Source organism: Myiozetetes cayanensis, unplaced genomic scaffold, assembly GCF_022539395.1.
Source record: "Myiozetetes cayanensis isolate MyiCay16 unplaced genomic scaffold, myiCay2020 scf10, whole genome shotgun sequence".
In the NCBI taxonomy this organism is placed as follows: Eukaryota; Metazoa; Chordata; class Aves; order Passeriformes; family Tyrannidae; genus Myiozetetes; species Myiozetetes cayanensis.
Window position 1 is genome coordinate 4489507 of NW_026086605.1, and position 15641 is coordinate 4505147.

The window sequence follows — 15641 nt, forward strand, 5'->3', positions numbered from 1 at the left end:
AATATCTTGATTTTGGGAATCCCTCACTGATTTATTTATAAAAATAGGACATTTTTTTCCATCTGTTCTTCAAGGCGGTTCAACGTCGTTGCCGTGAGGTTGGGATTGACCTGCCTGGTGTGACAGTTGGGATGTGCCTGTGATCCCAGAATCCCAGAGGGGTTTGGGTTGGAGGGGACCTTCAAGACCAGCTTGTTCCACCCCCCTGCCCATTGCAGGGACACCTTCCACTGGCCCAGGTTGCTCCAAGCCCTGTCCAACCTGGATTTGAAAGTCCCGGAGGGAGGATGAACAGATGTGAGTTCTGTTGTTGTGTCTGCATCTTCCCCTTGGGAAGGAGACCTCGTCTCCACACCAAGTTTTCCACAGATTTTTCCTATCTACATTTCATACTATTTTCAGGAGGCTTTCATTTTATTGCAGGTTTGATTTTTTGGTTTTTTTTTTTTTTTTTAAGCATTCTGGGCACAACCTGAGCTTAACCTCAATTAACACTCCCAAGTATTAAAATATTATAATGAAGAGCAGCCATTTTGCTGACATGGACTGGCAGGAACTAAGAATAGGCTGCAATTTTCAGAGCAGCCTAAGGGGATTACACCCTCTAAATCCCTGGGAAACCCAGAATTTGTGCACTTGCTTGAGGCTTTTTTTTATTTAAATACCAACTGTAACATCAGAATCTTTGCATCTGAACATTATTTTGCGTGTATAAATTAGAAGGAACGTTGAGCTGAGAGAGGGAGGCTCAGATCTGTGTGTGCTGATTTTTTTTTTTTTGAAATGGAGGTCTGTTAAAAACAAAGAAAAAAAGCAATTTAGAAGGATAGACCTGTTACATCTGGATGTCCTCCCTTATCTGCTGGGATGTGGGGAATATTTGATATTAATTGAGTTCCTTAATGGCACTGCCTTTCCCAGGCTGTGCCTCAGAGCGTGTTGATGCTCTGGTGGATACAGATCTGGGTGATACTGATGCTCCTCACACTTTTGATGTATCATCACCACCAAGGAGGAGAAACAAGACTTCAAGAATTTTTTGCTGATTGATATTTTTATTACAGTGCAGTGAAACAAATGATGTGGAGCAGGCAGGGGGCCTTTCAAGTGCTCGGGAAGTGACAGTTCTGGCCATGCTGAACAGCTGAGGAAGTGCAGGCCATGGTCCTGCTGGAGGCTTTGTGTAAATGGGAATTACATCTCTTAGTCCTGCTGGGGCTGTTTATAGCACAGCTAGTTAAACACACTAATCACAGGCCAGTTTGGGTTGGAAGGGACCTTAAAGACCATCTCCCCTGCCATGGGACAACTTCCACTAGACCAGGTTGCCCCAATGGCCTCATTGTTCCCTGTCTGTATAGAATAACACTTTAAAAATCAATGGTTTGGTGGAGAACTTCTTAAAACCTTTGTTTCCTAAAGTGTTGCAGAGCTAATATTGCTAAAAACTGTGTGTTCAGGAGAAAATTAGCAATACTGTTATTAACATAATTTGCCTTTTGGCAGAATAAGATCACTGTGCCATGAGTGGTTTGGTTGTTCTTGTGACTTGAATAAATCAACGTTTTAGCCACAGAAAGCGCAGGAAAACCTCGTGCGTGTCTTCTGAAGGTTAAAATAAATCCTGCTTAGCCACAGAGGTTTAGTCTGACCTAGGAAAGATTTACCACTTTAGCTCAGTGGAAACCTCCTGGAAATGCATTTGTATCAGCAAAATCCTCTTTCTGGAGGATGAAAACCTCGGGGTCCCTTGAGAACTTCTGGTCTGCCACCAAACCAGCAGCTCTGTGCAGGTGTCAACACCTCGGGTCAGCCTTTGGCTCGTGTCAAAGTGTTCTGAAAAATCACTTGCTCAGGAGAAAAAAAATTGATTTAGCCTTTCTGCTGCTGTGTTTTCATTAAGAAGATAATTAATAATTAGCAGTTTTCATTTGTAGATGAGAGTGATACAGCCCCAAAAAATACGGAATGACGCTGTGTGCTTTGAGCAATCACCTCAAGGCTTTTCTGCTGGCTGGAAAATATGGAATTGTTCCATGTTTTTCAGGGGACTGGGGAGCTTTGGGTTTTTTTAATGTTTTTCCTTCCTGGTTTCACCTAAAAATGTTTCCATTTTCCCTGCTTTTGTTTTCTGTTCTCCCTGTTTTCCTTTGGTTTTGTTTTCCCCTGGGAGTTGGGGAACCCTCAGAGAACCACAGTGATCCCATCTTTTGTGCTCCTGCCTGCTTTTCCTTAAGGAGGCACTGAGGATTAAGTAAATCTTGTTGGACAGAGTTTTCCTCTCCAACAGCCCATCTCCATGGGCAGGGACACCTTCCACTATCCCAGGTTGCTCCAAGCCCCATCCAACCTGCTCTTGGACACTTCCCCACCTGAACACTCTTTCCTCTCTCTCCCTTCTTATTCCAGGGCTGGTATTATTGATTTGGTTTCTGAAAATGCTCTAAAATGTTCAGCAGCTCAACGGTGAGATTTGTCAGGCTGTTTCCAAGACAGTAGTTTGTTGTCTTTTCCTGAATCCTGACAGTTGGAAGCAGATGACTAATTTTCTTTTTGAGGTATTTGCGCTGTGGGTGTATGGCACGACTCCCACGACAGCAATTCAAGTGTTTTCACCCTGTAAATACATTTTGTATTATACTCAGGTTAGTCAGGGAGTGTTTTTAAAAAAAAAAAAAAACAAAAAACAAAAACATATTTTAATAGGGCTGTTGAATGATTTAAAAGACCCACCGAGAATGGAGAGAATTAAAATGTATTTCAAGTGAAATCACGAAATCTTACGTGAATTAGGTGCATACGAGGTCTTGCATCCCTCTTGAATATTTGTGCCTCTGTTGTCTCATCAGAAAAATCAGGAGGATAATTAAAATGTCAACTCTTTGTATTAATAATAATTCAGGGAATTTGGTTGCTCTGGCTGAATAACAACTGTATTGATGGTGTGTAATTGTTAGGCCAGGCACTTCCAGGGGTTATCTGGGAGCACATTCCAGTAGTTAGGCTAAAAAGAGGTCTGTTCCTTCATCCCAAATCTCTCTGCTGTGGTTTCCTCCTGACCTCTTGGATGCCCTGAGACTCCTGACCCCGCAGCTCATCATCAGATCTGCTGCACCATCCACCCTTCACTGCAGCTTCAGTGTGGGGATGTTCCTCTTCCCACTCTCCATTGCTCTTCCATCCCTAAATCCACGGAATTTTAAGATTAATTTTTTGGGAGTAGCTTGTTCAGGGGTGAAAATCTCTCCCTGCTGCTCCCACCCTGAGCTGAGCAGTTCTTAACTCCTCAGGGTGAGTAACTCTTAAAACACAACTCCTCGGATTCTGCTTGGCTTGGACATCTCAGTTAACTCCTGCTCACAGGCACTGTTTCTGTAAGGGAGGGAAGATGAGGGAAATGCAAATCTGGGCTATTTTTTCATTATGTTGATGTGATGAAGGTTTCAGTGTGAGCTCAAACACCCCGTGTTCATTGTATCTCTGAACCTACACCGGCTTAAAATAACAACTGCAGCAGCCAGGCTTGTTTGAAATGAAGAACAGGGAGTGCATTTGCTGGCCACTGATCCTGCTGCTTGTGTGGGGCTCGTGCCTGGTGCCCTGGGAACGACTGGATGTGGCACTCAGTGCCCTGGGCTGGGTGACGAGGTGGGGATGGGGCACAGGGTGGGCTCGATGGGCTGGGAGGGCTTTTCCAACCTCAGGGATTCTGGGATTCTGTACTTGCAAGGATGGGAAACTTTATGGAGAAAAACAACATCAGGAAGGACCCTGGAAGTGCTGAACTCTTTCTGTTGCAGCCTGAGATGGCCTCGGTACTTTGTTTTCTTGTCTCCTTAAATAATGATATTTGAGGTTTTACTGCAGTGCAGGAGAATCCACAGGGCAGAACTTTGGACAGTTTCTTGATCTTTGTACACAGTTACAGGTCCCATCCCTGGGAATTTTTTCTGAGCTTGTGTGGATGACAGTGAAGCAAAGAAATGACCTAAGTCATGCCAGGTTCAAACTGCTCCAGAGTGTAAACTGCCTTGTTAATGCCAGAACAATGCTGGTCTCTAAATCCAGCCTCTCTTCCTGAGCAATTATTGGATCACACACACCTTCTGTGGCTTCAGACTGAAAGAAGGTGGATGTAGATGGGATATTGGGAAGGAATTGTTCCCTGTGAGGGTGGGGAGGCCCTGGCAAAGGTTACCCAGAGAAGCTGTGGCTGCCCCATCCCTGAAAGTGTCCAAGGCCAGGTTGGAGCAATCTGGGATAGAGGAAGGTGTAGAATGAGTCCTTTCCCACCCAAACCATTCTGTGATAGTGGAAACAAGACAAAAAAATTGTACTGTCCCCCATCCATTGTTGGTGCAGCGAGTGGTGGTGAAAAACATCCCCCCTCATCATCTTATCAGTAAAGAGGAATCATCTTATCAGTATGCAGGGAGGATGGACAGGTCCATGCTTGGGAACTCCCCACTTAAAAGAGGAGTTTTCCTCAGGGCACAGATCCCAGAGCAGTCTAGGATTGGAAGGCATCTTAAAGACCATCTCATTCCACCTCTCAGACCTGAATCCGGCTCAGCTCTCCATCATCTCTGATGTTTCTTTACCTTCATTTCCCTGGATATTTTACACTGGAGTTTTTTAAAGACTGAACTGCATGTTCATGTCCCAGATCTGGGGTAGCTGGAGCCTCAGCAGTTTAAAACCAAAACACCTCCATCTTCAGACAAATCTTTTTCCTGGTTTTTTTCCCCATTTTTCCCCAGTCAGGATGAGAGATAATTGTACCTCTGTGTAAGCACAGGGGCTCAGGAGCAGGTGTCAATTAGAACTCTGTTGTTTCATCTCCTGGGGAACGAACAGCAGTGAGAAATTTAACACTGGAAAGCTCCTTTTGGTCTCATTTTTCCCCTCCTGCACAGGCACCTGGCTCATGGCTCTGTCTCTTTGCATCCTCATACTGCCAAGAGCCAAAATGCAGTTATTAAAGGATTATTCTAATTGTGAAACCTGGGAATTCACTACCTTGTCATCCTTTTTTTTTAAAAAAAGAGACTGATTTAGCAGAAAAACTCTCCTTGCAGGTGTTTTGGGCAGCTTGGTGACACTGGAAAGCTCTTGATCCCTGGTAATTCCTGTGGATATATTGAGCAAGAACATTGTTTGCTTACACTGTTTTTAATCTTTCATTATAAGACTTCACCAGCCTTTCCAGGTTTGAATTGTGGCAATTTGCTTTCCTTGGCCTCTTTTGTCCCTGTGTTGGAAAAATCCTGAGCCTGAATTCCCCTTCAGAGCTGCTGATCCCCACTGAAACAGGGGAGTGTGGTGGGGAACGATGTTTCATCTTGGTTTTAAAGTCAGCAACCAGATAGAAATCATCTTTTTTTCTGAGCACTTCAAATACTTTCCCTTTGAATTGTGCCTGTCCAGTGTATGCAGATAAAAAGCTGGACTGTATTAGCAAAGTAAGTTATATTTTCCAAGAGTCAGAATGTTCTTAGTGTCTCTCTTTTTTTGAGAAAACAGAGTATTAAGATCAAGTAATTTTGCTAAAAAAATATATATATTTTTTGATCTTTTTTTTTCCATGGACTGGTTGTTGCTAAGGGTTCCCTTTTCCATCATTTGCTTGTTGAAAACCTCCCACCACTCTCTTCCTCACAAAGGATGGATATAAACTGGCTGTGACAGCAGGATTAGTTAAATGCTCTCTATCTTAAATGTTACAGTATCCAGGTAACTCTGAATTATTACACATTAATGTGTAATGTCTGTTCACAGGATGTCTGTGAACTGTGGAAGTTTGACCTTTTTATCCACTCTGACAATCTGATGTGAAGCTTTGATTATCAGCAACAGAATAAATGTGTCCAACTCTAATGAAAAATCCTATCAAAAATATAAATCTCATCAACCTTTTGAGGGCCTGTGAGTTCCTGTGCTCTGAGATACTCGTTGTAAATCAAATTCCAGAGTGATTTCAGTGAGCTAATTTGGAAAAAAATGGGATAGAAGGTTAAACTTTGGCTGATCCTGGATCTATTCCCTTGAATGATACTGCATCCCTCAGCGATCAGTCTTAATTAATCAGCTTTAATTTGTTTTTTTTCTTTGAAAAAGAGAATTCGAAGGGCTCGAGGGGGGGTCATGCGGACAGAGAGCAGGTGTTGGAATAATCCCGTGAGGAAATGGGGAGTTTTGGGATATGATGGAATAGTTCCAGTGAGGAGGAGGTGTCAGTGTGTTGGGGGGAAATGTGGAAGGGCTGGTTTATAACTTGGAAACCCAAATTTCTCACGGTGAGGGCTGGTAAATGGATTTTGGTGGCGTCTTAGCACCGATCCTGCTTTGGAAGAATGGGGGATGAGCATCTGAGGGATGAGCTGTACTTGGGGAATGAGCACAGGACAAGGGGATGGGATCCTCACAGGCAAAATTTATGGCTTAAAAACAGCTTTAGGGACCTAAAAGAAAACATAAATAAATGATCTTTGAATGCATTTTGCCTGGTTATGCTCAGAGTTCAGTGTGACACACACACCTTTTGGGCAGTGATGAAGCCTGACAGAGCAGCTATTAATAATAATAATAATAATAATTAGAATTACCTGTACACTTCCAAGAGGGAATAGTTATACAAATGACTTTAATAAAAGGCACAGAAGGGTGTTCTGCTGCTGTTGGAACTAGAAAATAAAAACTGCTTCTGTGGTAGTCAAATGCTTCACTTTAACACTGATCTTCGTGGAAACAGCTGAGAAAATGGTGGATGTGGATTAGAATTTAAAAAAAACCCAACAAACACTCAACCATCAGTGGCCCAAGGATCACAAGATGCACAGAGGGCAAAAATTACTCCTTTTCCTTGACTGAGGAAGATGCATCCAAAGAGATTTCCTGGCTCTGCCTTGGGAAGGTGAATTGTGACAACCTCCAAGGTGTTTCGGTGTGCCTGTGTTTGGGAATGATCCATAAATGATGCATAACCTGAAATACAGCAACTCCAGTGAGGGCAAAGGGGAAGGATTTAGGAGGTGGTGTCGGGAGGATTAGTGAAAGGAATGGCACTGCTCCAAAGGACAGGCAGGATGGATGAATATAAAGATCCCAAGACTGGAAATAAAGGCACTCGTCGTAGTCCTCTCCCCAAGGGCTGCTGTTACGGGCTCCAAAAACCTGCTGTCCCTCAGAGTACAACACAATTTGTGCCTCACAGATGGAATTTGCCACCTTCTCTCTGCTTTTCACGTCTTTATTTGCAGTGCCTTCTGCTGTTAAGCTGATCTAGTGCTTCCCTCCATGTCCAGGTTTTCTCCTAGAAATGGTCCTGTCAAACCTCTCCTTTGCCTCATCTGTAGCTGAAGAAACAAACCCAAAGAGGATTCGCTCTCCCCTTTGGTGAAACATCCCCCCAAACACGTAACAGTGGTTTATTTTCTGCTTAGAAATGAGAGTGAGAGCCACAGATATCCCTTAGTCACTGAAAAGCACGAGCTGACATTTAAATTCCCTCCATAACAACGTGTTCTTTCAGAGCCTCTTCGAAGGAGTTTGTTGAGAGCTCTTTAAATTCCTGAACCGCTGCTGACTAATAAATGAATATAAATTATCTCGGAAGCAGGTTCATTTAACTCTTGTCTAATGTGTAGCATTTGCCCTGTCAGAGTCAAAATACTGTGACTTGGTTTTGTGTGGCAAATTGAGCACTTTGTTTATTAAAATTGCTGATTTGTTGCATAATGAGGAGGGCCCAGATTTCTGTTGCTTTCCACAGTGAGCGTTTAAAGGGCAGGTCATTGTTGTTCTCCAGCAGCAAAATATTTTTGATTATGTGTTCATCTTGTGTTATACATTTCCTAGATATTATTAGCCAGGTTTTAGAATTATTAGCTTGCATTTGTGCCTCACACAGAGCAGAACTTGACTTGTTAAATTCTGTATCTGAATACAGACAAATTTGTCTATAAGTGATGGAGATTGCTAATAGTTTCTCATATAAAACTGGAGCATAAAACTGGGTTTGTGTTGTGCAGCTGAACCCTGCATCATGTAATATTCAACATTTTTTTTTTAACTCTGGGCTTAATTGAAGCTGCAGCTCTGCACTTTCTTCATGCCTGACTTAAGGCATCCAGCAATATCTGTGTTTTGCTGGGATATAATTTATTTTTTTGTAGAAGCTTCCACATAGAAGGTGGAATTGCCTCTTTGCCAGAGGTTTAGTAAATAATGATGGAAATAACACACAATTTTACTAATTTCCTCTGATGTTGGGGGGGTCACAGGCTGGCTGGGCTTCTCCTCCTCCTCCTTCAGCAGAGTTGGGAGCTGGATGTTGTTGCTAATTGCAGATGATGTAGCACTGACATTTTGGGAAGTATACAGAGATGATCCTGCTGTCTTCAGAGATGCTGCTGCACTTCTGCTGGCATTGACTCATTTAGTGATGAATTGCAGTAATAGCAGTTCAGGACCTACAGCATATTAGTGAAAATGAATCCACTGAGCACCAGTCCCAGGGCACTACAACAGCACTTAAAGAGCACTGATTTCCTTAAAGGGAGAAAAATCTGATTAAGAAATTTAGCTGTGCTTTTGTTTTCTGGGTTTGGAAATTATTTTTATTTTTTTTTTTAACCAGCAGTGTGTTACTTGTATTTGCTTCTTGTAGTGTGTTATCCTAATATCCTAATTTCATATGTATAAGAAAACCAGGAGAGTTCCATAAACACAGAACGTTTCTTCCTGGTTTAGCAGGTGGAAGACTCTTGTATTTTATAATAAACAGAGATGGAGCAGTAGCACTGCTTTAATTTCTTCATATTAGCTGACCTAACACTTGGTTATAACAGGAAAAGAGACCAACATGCTGAAATGGAGAAGACACGTAATAATTTACACAGTGCCGGGTGTCTGTGGCAAAAATGTCCAATGAATGCAGCAGTTGGAAAGAATTATTCTAACAAAAGGATGGGGCAGGCTATTACTGAAAGACTTGTCTAATTGGAGGGGAATGGGGATAAAGACAAGCTTCATGTTAATGATGTGTTGGTGCTTTGCAGGAGAACAGAGTGTTCTCCCAGCTCTGTGATCAGGGGAGAACAGCAATGGCCCGAGCATAATCTCCTCTGGGCAGCCTCCTTTAAAATCACCCAGCAGCCAGGAAATGAGGGATCTGGGATGCAAGGATTCCTAAAACAGGAGAAAATAGGCAAGTTTGCATCTGCTTCCTTTTCCCTCCTTCCCCATCTCGACCCCAGGGAGGGGCATGTTTGGTTCGTGTCTAGAGCATGTGCAGGAGTAGCTGGAAGTGGTTCCAAGTACACAGGAGTGTTAATAGAGAGTCTCTTTTTAGTCAAATCTAGTCTTGTAGACTCTAATACAGAAATCTGTGTGTCTGAGAGGCTGTAGAGATGTTCTGAACTGGGGTTTATGGATAGTTTCACTATTTTAGGGCTAATGTAGCTTTGCCAGGTTGAAATTATTTGAAGACAGTCGTCGATAGTTTTGTGCCAAGGGCACTTACCCCTAATGTTGGCCACGTTAAATGGCTCTGCTTCTGTCAGGGCAATAAAAAAATAGGTATTTGCTGCACCTGTTGCTGTGCTATCTTTGGGAAGAAGTTAAAAAATGGCTGTACAATTGTCTGGAGGAAGCAGAGGTATTTATAGCAGGTGGCTTCGTGGGTGGCTGTGGGTGTTCCTGCACACGGGGTTCTGGGGCATCAGGTGATGAGTTGTGATGAAGGAAGAGTCTTTCTGGATTTTGTGATTTGACGAGCTGCTTGACACTTCTGTCCAAATCTCCTGCAGTTTCTGTATGTTAAGAAAGGCAGGGGAATTATTCTGAATAATAATTTTAAAAAATTGAATCCTGAAATCGTTTAGGTTGGAAAAGACCTTTAAGATCATTGATCCTGTGTGGTTTTCAGCTTCATCAAGAGACTCCCTAGTCTGAAGATCCAGGACTTGATAAGGTCCTGATATAGATAATTAATATTGATATAGGTAATACTACAGACAGCTGTAAAATTAACTGAAAGCACTAAGGCTGTGTTGACAGCAGTGTCCAGCAGCCGAGAGGACTCTTCAATGACAAACATTTTTAGTTTTTAGGATTAACATGATTTGTACATTCCTAAAGAAAGAGTTAAATTAAAGATGTACCTTTCTGGCTCGAATGAAAACATGGGCTGCTTTAAGTAGCACAAGCTGCCGGGTTCCTAATTTTAAAATCCTGATTTCTTCTGACAAATTGTGATTTAATTGCAGAAGTATTTAAAAACACCCAAACAGTGCACATACATTTTGAGGTGTGTTCATTGAATAAAGATGAGGGAACTAAGGTGAGTCAGTCTGCAAAATGCTTGTTAAGGTTATGTAATAGAGGGATTGAACTGTCCAGGTAAAGACTAAAGGTTGTACTGAGTTACAGTATTTATTTAATGCCTTATAGGTTGCTTTAAATTATGAAAGATAGGGATAAACACAATTTTCTTTCTTTCTACTTGAGTTTATTGTGTTGAGCTGTGTGAATGCTGTAAGAAATGCTTTGATATTCAAAGTTTTCATTTCATTTCCTTCTGAAAGAAATACCATGAAAAATTCAGAAGGTGAGAGTAAACCAGACAAGATTCATATGCCATTAATGGAATTATATTAAGAGTTGTAATAATATCCCTTAATCTTAAAAAGGGAAGTCTCTTACAGAATTAAGGTTTTTCTGCTGCTTTTCATGCCGTGTGAGGAATTATGGTTAATGCAAGTTGCTGATGTGAAAGCATCTTTGCTAATCCTGTTTGGAGAGCGGCTCGTTCTGCACTCTGAGGAAAAGGCACAAGATGTATTATAGGCCCTTCATTAAATAATTACTTAATTAGATCCCAGGACAAGCAGATAGCAATCTGTGAATAGTGCTGGCAGGTTTCCCTAGGACAGGCCTCTAAAAAGCAGCGAAACTTTGCGTGGGAAGCGCCACGTGTTGACATCAGCGAGTTCAAGGGCAGGACGCTTGGAAAAGACATTTTAAATCAGCTTAAACTCACGCAAAAAAAGCTTCTACTCACCCTTCCCTGTGAGCTTCTCCTTTCTCGAGCTCCTGTATAACACCCAACAACACCTTTATGGTTTCCTGACTGGAGCTGATCAAGCTTTCCATCATCTGAAGCTGCGCTTTCAAGTCCACAACTTCGGTGTGAGGCACGATTTGTTGGCATTCCTCGCTCAGGGCCACGGCCGCCTGGCAGGGCCGGCCCTCCTGCAGGGGCGAGACGTTGACCTGCAGGGGCCGGTCGTTACATTCGCTGGCCGGGCACCGCGCCTGCGCCGCGCACGCCCCGGCGTCGCCCGCCACGGGCTGCACGCCGTTCAGGTGCACCGTCCTCCTCCTGTCCTCCTCCTCGGCGCACGGCGACCAGTCGCCGAGGTTGGGCAGGTCGGGCTGCGAGGCCGGCAGGTAAACGGTGGCCACCTCGGTCTTGAAGACCCTCCCGTGGTGGAGGGGCTGGGCGGCCTCCTCGCTGCTCAGCCGCGTCGCCGCCGCTCTCCCCCGGCTGGGCGGCCGCGCGGGCTCGTCCTCGGCGGGGTCGGCCAAGTTTGGGAGGGGAGGAGGAGGCGGCTCTTTGGGAGAACTGTGCAAATCGCTGCTTTTCCAGGCCTCGGCGCCGTCGTCGTGCGCGCCCGCGTTGGCGCGCTCCGAGACGTGGGAGATGAACTCGGCCGTCTGCAGGCTGCCCGCCTTCCTGCCCCACGGAACGGCCTCCGCCGAGCCCCGGCCCTCCCTGTCCTTCACGTCGATCAGGAACCCGTTGTTCTCGCCCTGCAGGGTGTCCACGGTTGAGGCGCTTTTAAGAATATTCCCTTTTTTCCGGTCCAGAGGGAAGGTCTGGTAACACTTCTTGAGATCGGGGGAAGTCTGGACTCCTGTGCTCTTGGTGACGTTGGGGATGGACCTGCGGGCGGGCACCGTCATGTACTTGCGATACGCCGTCTTGTAGGCGATGGCCTTGGCGTCCCTCTTGTCAGGGTCCTGCGTGCTGGAGGTGGAGGTGGACAGCTGCTTGTCCCGCTGCTCGTTCTGGGCCTCGCAGATATCCTTAAACCTCACCTGCAGGGCTTTGTTCCGTTTCTTGATCTGCCGGTTGGGATCCAGTGCGTATTTCATCTCCAAGGCCAGGGAAGCCGCTGGCTCGACGTCGCTGTCCGAGGCGGTGAGTAAGCATTTGCTGGGCTCCTTACTCACCATGATGCCTGCGGCCAAAAACAGTGCAAAAACCCTCATATTACAACACAAATGATACTTTTCCCCCTCAGGTTTGCAATATTTGGGCGACTTTCTTACTTTTTCCCCTCAGGTTTGCGGTTTTTGGGCTGCTTTCCTCTGATACGCCTAAAATGGCCGCCGCTCGCAACCCATGTGCTTGGCTCTCTAAAGTCGGAGTCCTTCGTGTTAGAGTTTGGTTTTTCTAGAGAACTGTGCTTTTTATCTTGGTTTGTGAACACCTGCTCCTCAAAGAGGAGGATTCCTGGCAGCAGGAGTTTTTCCAGACCCCTTTCAAGAGGACAGGGATCATGGCTGCTCACTCGGCACTCGTGATTCCCTGCAAATTAGTATGTGCTCCCGATCCCTGAAGTCACCTGGTAGTTAATCAAAACTCTGGAGAAAATGAAAAATGAGTGTCTTTGTGCAAGTAAAGAAAACTCTAGAGCTCTGACCAGCCTTAATTCTCCTTTAGTGCAAATGTTTAGTAGCAAGAAGTGTCACGCTGGTGTTATTTTTTACTCTGGGCCTGCTTACCAAACACATTCTCCTGTCTGATGGATTCGGTGTCTTTGCAAGAATTTAATTGGTTGTTAAAGGGTGTCATGATTTGGATTTTTATAAAACTTTACCTCATAGCCAAACTTAAATATAATCTAAATATAACCTAAATACAGATTAATTATTATTAGCAACTGGTTGGTGCTGCTGGGTGCGTAGAGTTTATGAACTAGTGAAGTTTGTGGAAGAAGTCAGCACTGCATCAATTAAGGGTTTGCTTCAAATGCAAACCAACTCATCCTTTCCTTGAGGCAGTAAATGCCTTTATGATACAGCTGCTTATCCCAAAGGATCCTAAAGCACTAAAAAAAACCCCTCCAAACCTGTGATGATTCACAGAAATTACTTAATCTGCCACTGAAATATAAACACCTCCTCAAGGACGAGAAGATGCCAAAACCCCCCCAAAACCCAACAGCTCTGTGGTTGTTCAGATCACAAGGGAATCTGTAGTAGCAGGATAGTTAAGATCTCATTTTTACACCTCATTTGAAGTTGTCATTTTTACTCTCCTATTGCACAAATTTCTCCCTGAGACTTGCTGAATTACCAAATTCCCACTTAATCCAAATATTCTGCATGCATTTCCTATTTAACCACAGATGGACCCTCAGAGGGACTCGGAGCACGATGTAAAACGAGTAAAGGGACTTTCAGGTGTATTTAAAATAAGTTTTTAATTAAAATTCCTTTGTCTATTAAATAAAATATGTGGAACTCTTGAAGAGTTAAGTGCCACATAGCATATGTTTTATAAAGCACAGGAGAGTGAATCCTTATGACTGGTCTATATTTAGTTTTAATTTAAGAAAGCATAATGGGGAAATCATTTTCAGCAGAAAAATTTGAATGTTTATGAGTTTAAAAAGCAATAATGACACTTCCCTAAAGATATTAAGACACAAGGTGTGCATGGTTGGATGTCTGGGTCAAAAGATCTCATGCAGATGTGTCATTACTTAATTTTTTCTTCGGGTTTTAATTCCCTGGTCCCAGTAATTTGTGAACAAGTAACTGAAATATTCCAGAATCCACCTGGTTTGCCTTTTCTATCTGACTTGTGAGGCTCAGGTAGAGTTGAGTGAGCTGCAGTTGTTTGAGGAGGGGAAGTTTCTGGCTGGCTCTGTGTGATATAGTGGAGAGTCTGTAGAAGAAAGCAAAGGGAGGGAAAATTCAGGACAAAAACATTCAAATAATGGATTTTGAGGTTGCCAGGCTAGTTTTCCACTAGACATGTTAAATATTCAGGCCTAGCAGCTGATACCAAAGTGACCAAGCCCCTGTTTTGGGAGAAAAGAGTGAAAAATGGGAATTCTAGCAGGAAGCCTGAACATTAAATTGGAGTAGAGTGATCCTTTTGTGCTGGACTTGGGGGAAAGATCAGTGATCCCTCTGCCTTTAACACATGATGTACAAAGACAGACAGATTTCAAAGGGAATAAATCAACTATATATGAACGTCAGGAATTTTCTGTTCCTGTTGAAACCCTAAATAAGGACCTTTGTTAGGGTCCTGTACTGGCTGTGTTAGGCTGTGTTTTAATTATAATCTCATTTGTGAGTGAAGTTGTGGCTTTATCTGAGAGAAATTCTGCAAACAGAGCCCTACAGGGTCACACCTTCCAAAGATGGGGATGGTAGGAAACTCATCCATCCATCCATCCATCCATCCATCCATCCATCCATCCATCCATCCATCCAGAGTGGAATTTTGGAATGTTTTAGTGAAGAAAGTGCTGTGTAAGATACAAACCTGATCCATCAGCTTGCATTTGGACACACATCAGCTTTAGGCACTAGAATATATTGTAAAAACTACTGTCAAGCCCCCAAACTCTGCATTTCCAGTCACGTAGGACTACTGGAAGCAAATGTTCCAAAATGGTCTGGTAAATTAATGAGTTTACCAAAAACTAAATACAGGAACATAAAAGCCATTAGTGTTCGAATCTGCTAATGGGAGGTCCTGCACTACCAAAAAATTGCAGCAGAAATGAAATGCTGCACTTACAAAGATGTGAAATACTCAGTAATTGCTTCTGAAAAGAGAACACATGTTTTTACCCCCAAAAAAAGCCTTAAAAAAATTGGCTATTAGCTCTGAAAGTCACCCATTACAGCCATCTCTGAGGATACCTCGGAGTTGTCAAAGGGAGTTTTCGGGCACTCGGTCATTTGACAGCAGGATCCATTAACATGCAATTTATTTTCAAGTATTGGCTGGATATTTCATGAGTGCCTCTGCCCTGGCTCAACTTCCAGATCATTTCATCTACCCCTTTAATCCCAACATTTTTGGGGCTGCAGGATCACTGGGTTTGTTTGGAATGACTTAACATGGAGTCCCTGACCCAGATAAAACCAGGAGGCTGGTGCTGTTCTCCAGAGTAGAAGGTGGGGAACTGTATTGTGCAGTTAATTTTAAGCATGTCTTTAATAGCCAATAAATTGATTCCTCACAAAATTACTCGTCTCCCTTTTCCCAACCTCCCAGGCCTGATTGATTTAGCTGATCTGGAGTTTTCTATTCCCACCAGTAGCTTGGAGTAATAATTTCATAGATGTCTGTGATTAAGAATGACAACAACCAAAAGAGCTCGATTTTTTTCCGAGCCTCGCTCGGCTCTCGGTGTCTCCGAGGGGAACTCTCTGGGCTCAGCTGATAAAAGAACAGCTGAGCAAGGAGTGGATTGTGAGTTAAACACCTCACAGGGAAGGGTTTATATAAGAACTCCTGTTTGGTTTCAGTTTTGGGTTGGATGAGGCGTTGCCTCCAATTTTGGGTTACCTAAAGCCCAGTCTCCACAGGATTTTGGATGCTTTCA

General features: G+C 43.5%; 2 protein-coding genes across 3 annotated transcripts in view; one reads left to right on the forward strand and one right to left on the reverse strand.

Moving 5' to 3' along the window:
• Positions 1-15641, forward strand: part of DOCK1 (dedicator of cytokinesis 1) — a 263338-nt gene that overhangs the window by 100400 nt on the left and 147297 nt on the right. The gene's annotated exons all lie outside the window — the stretch shown is intronic.
• INSYN2A (inhibitory synaptic factor 2A) overlaps positions 1-15641 on the reverse strand; it is a 38148-nt gene that overhangs the window by 13952 nt on the left and 8555 nt on the right. The window contains exon 2 of the mRNA XM_050305365.1: positions 11063-12245. Coding sequence (XP_050161322.1) covers positions 11063-12240 — 1178 coding nt within the window. The 5' untranslated portion in view covers positions 12241-12245. The remainder of the gene's footprint in view (positions 1-11062; positions 12246-15641) is intronic.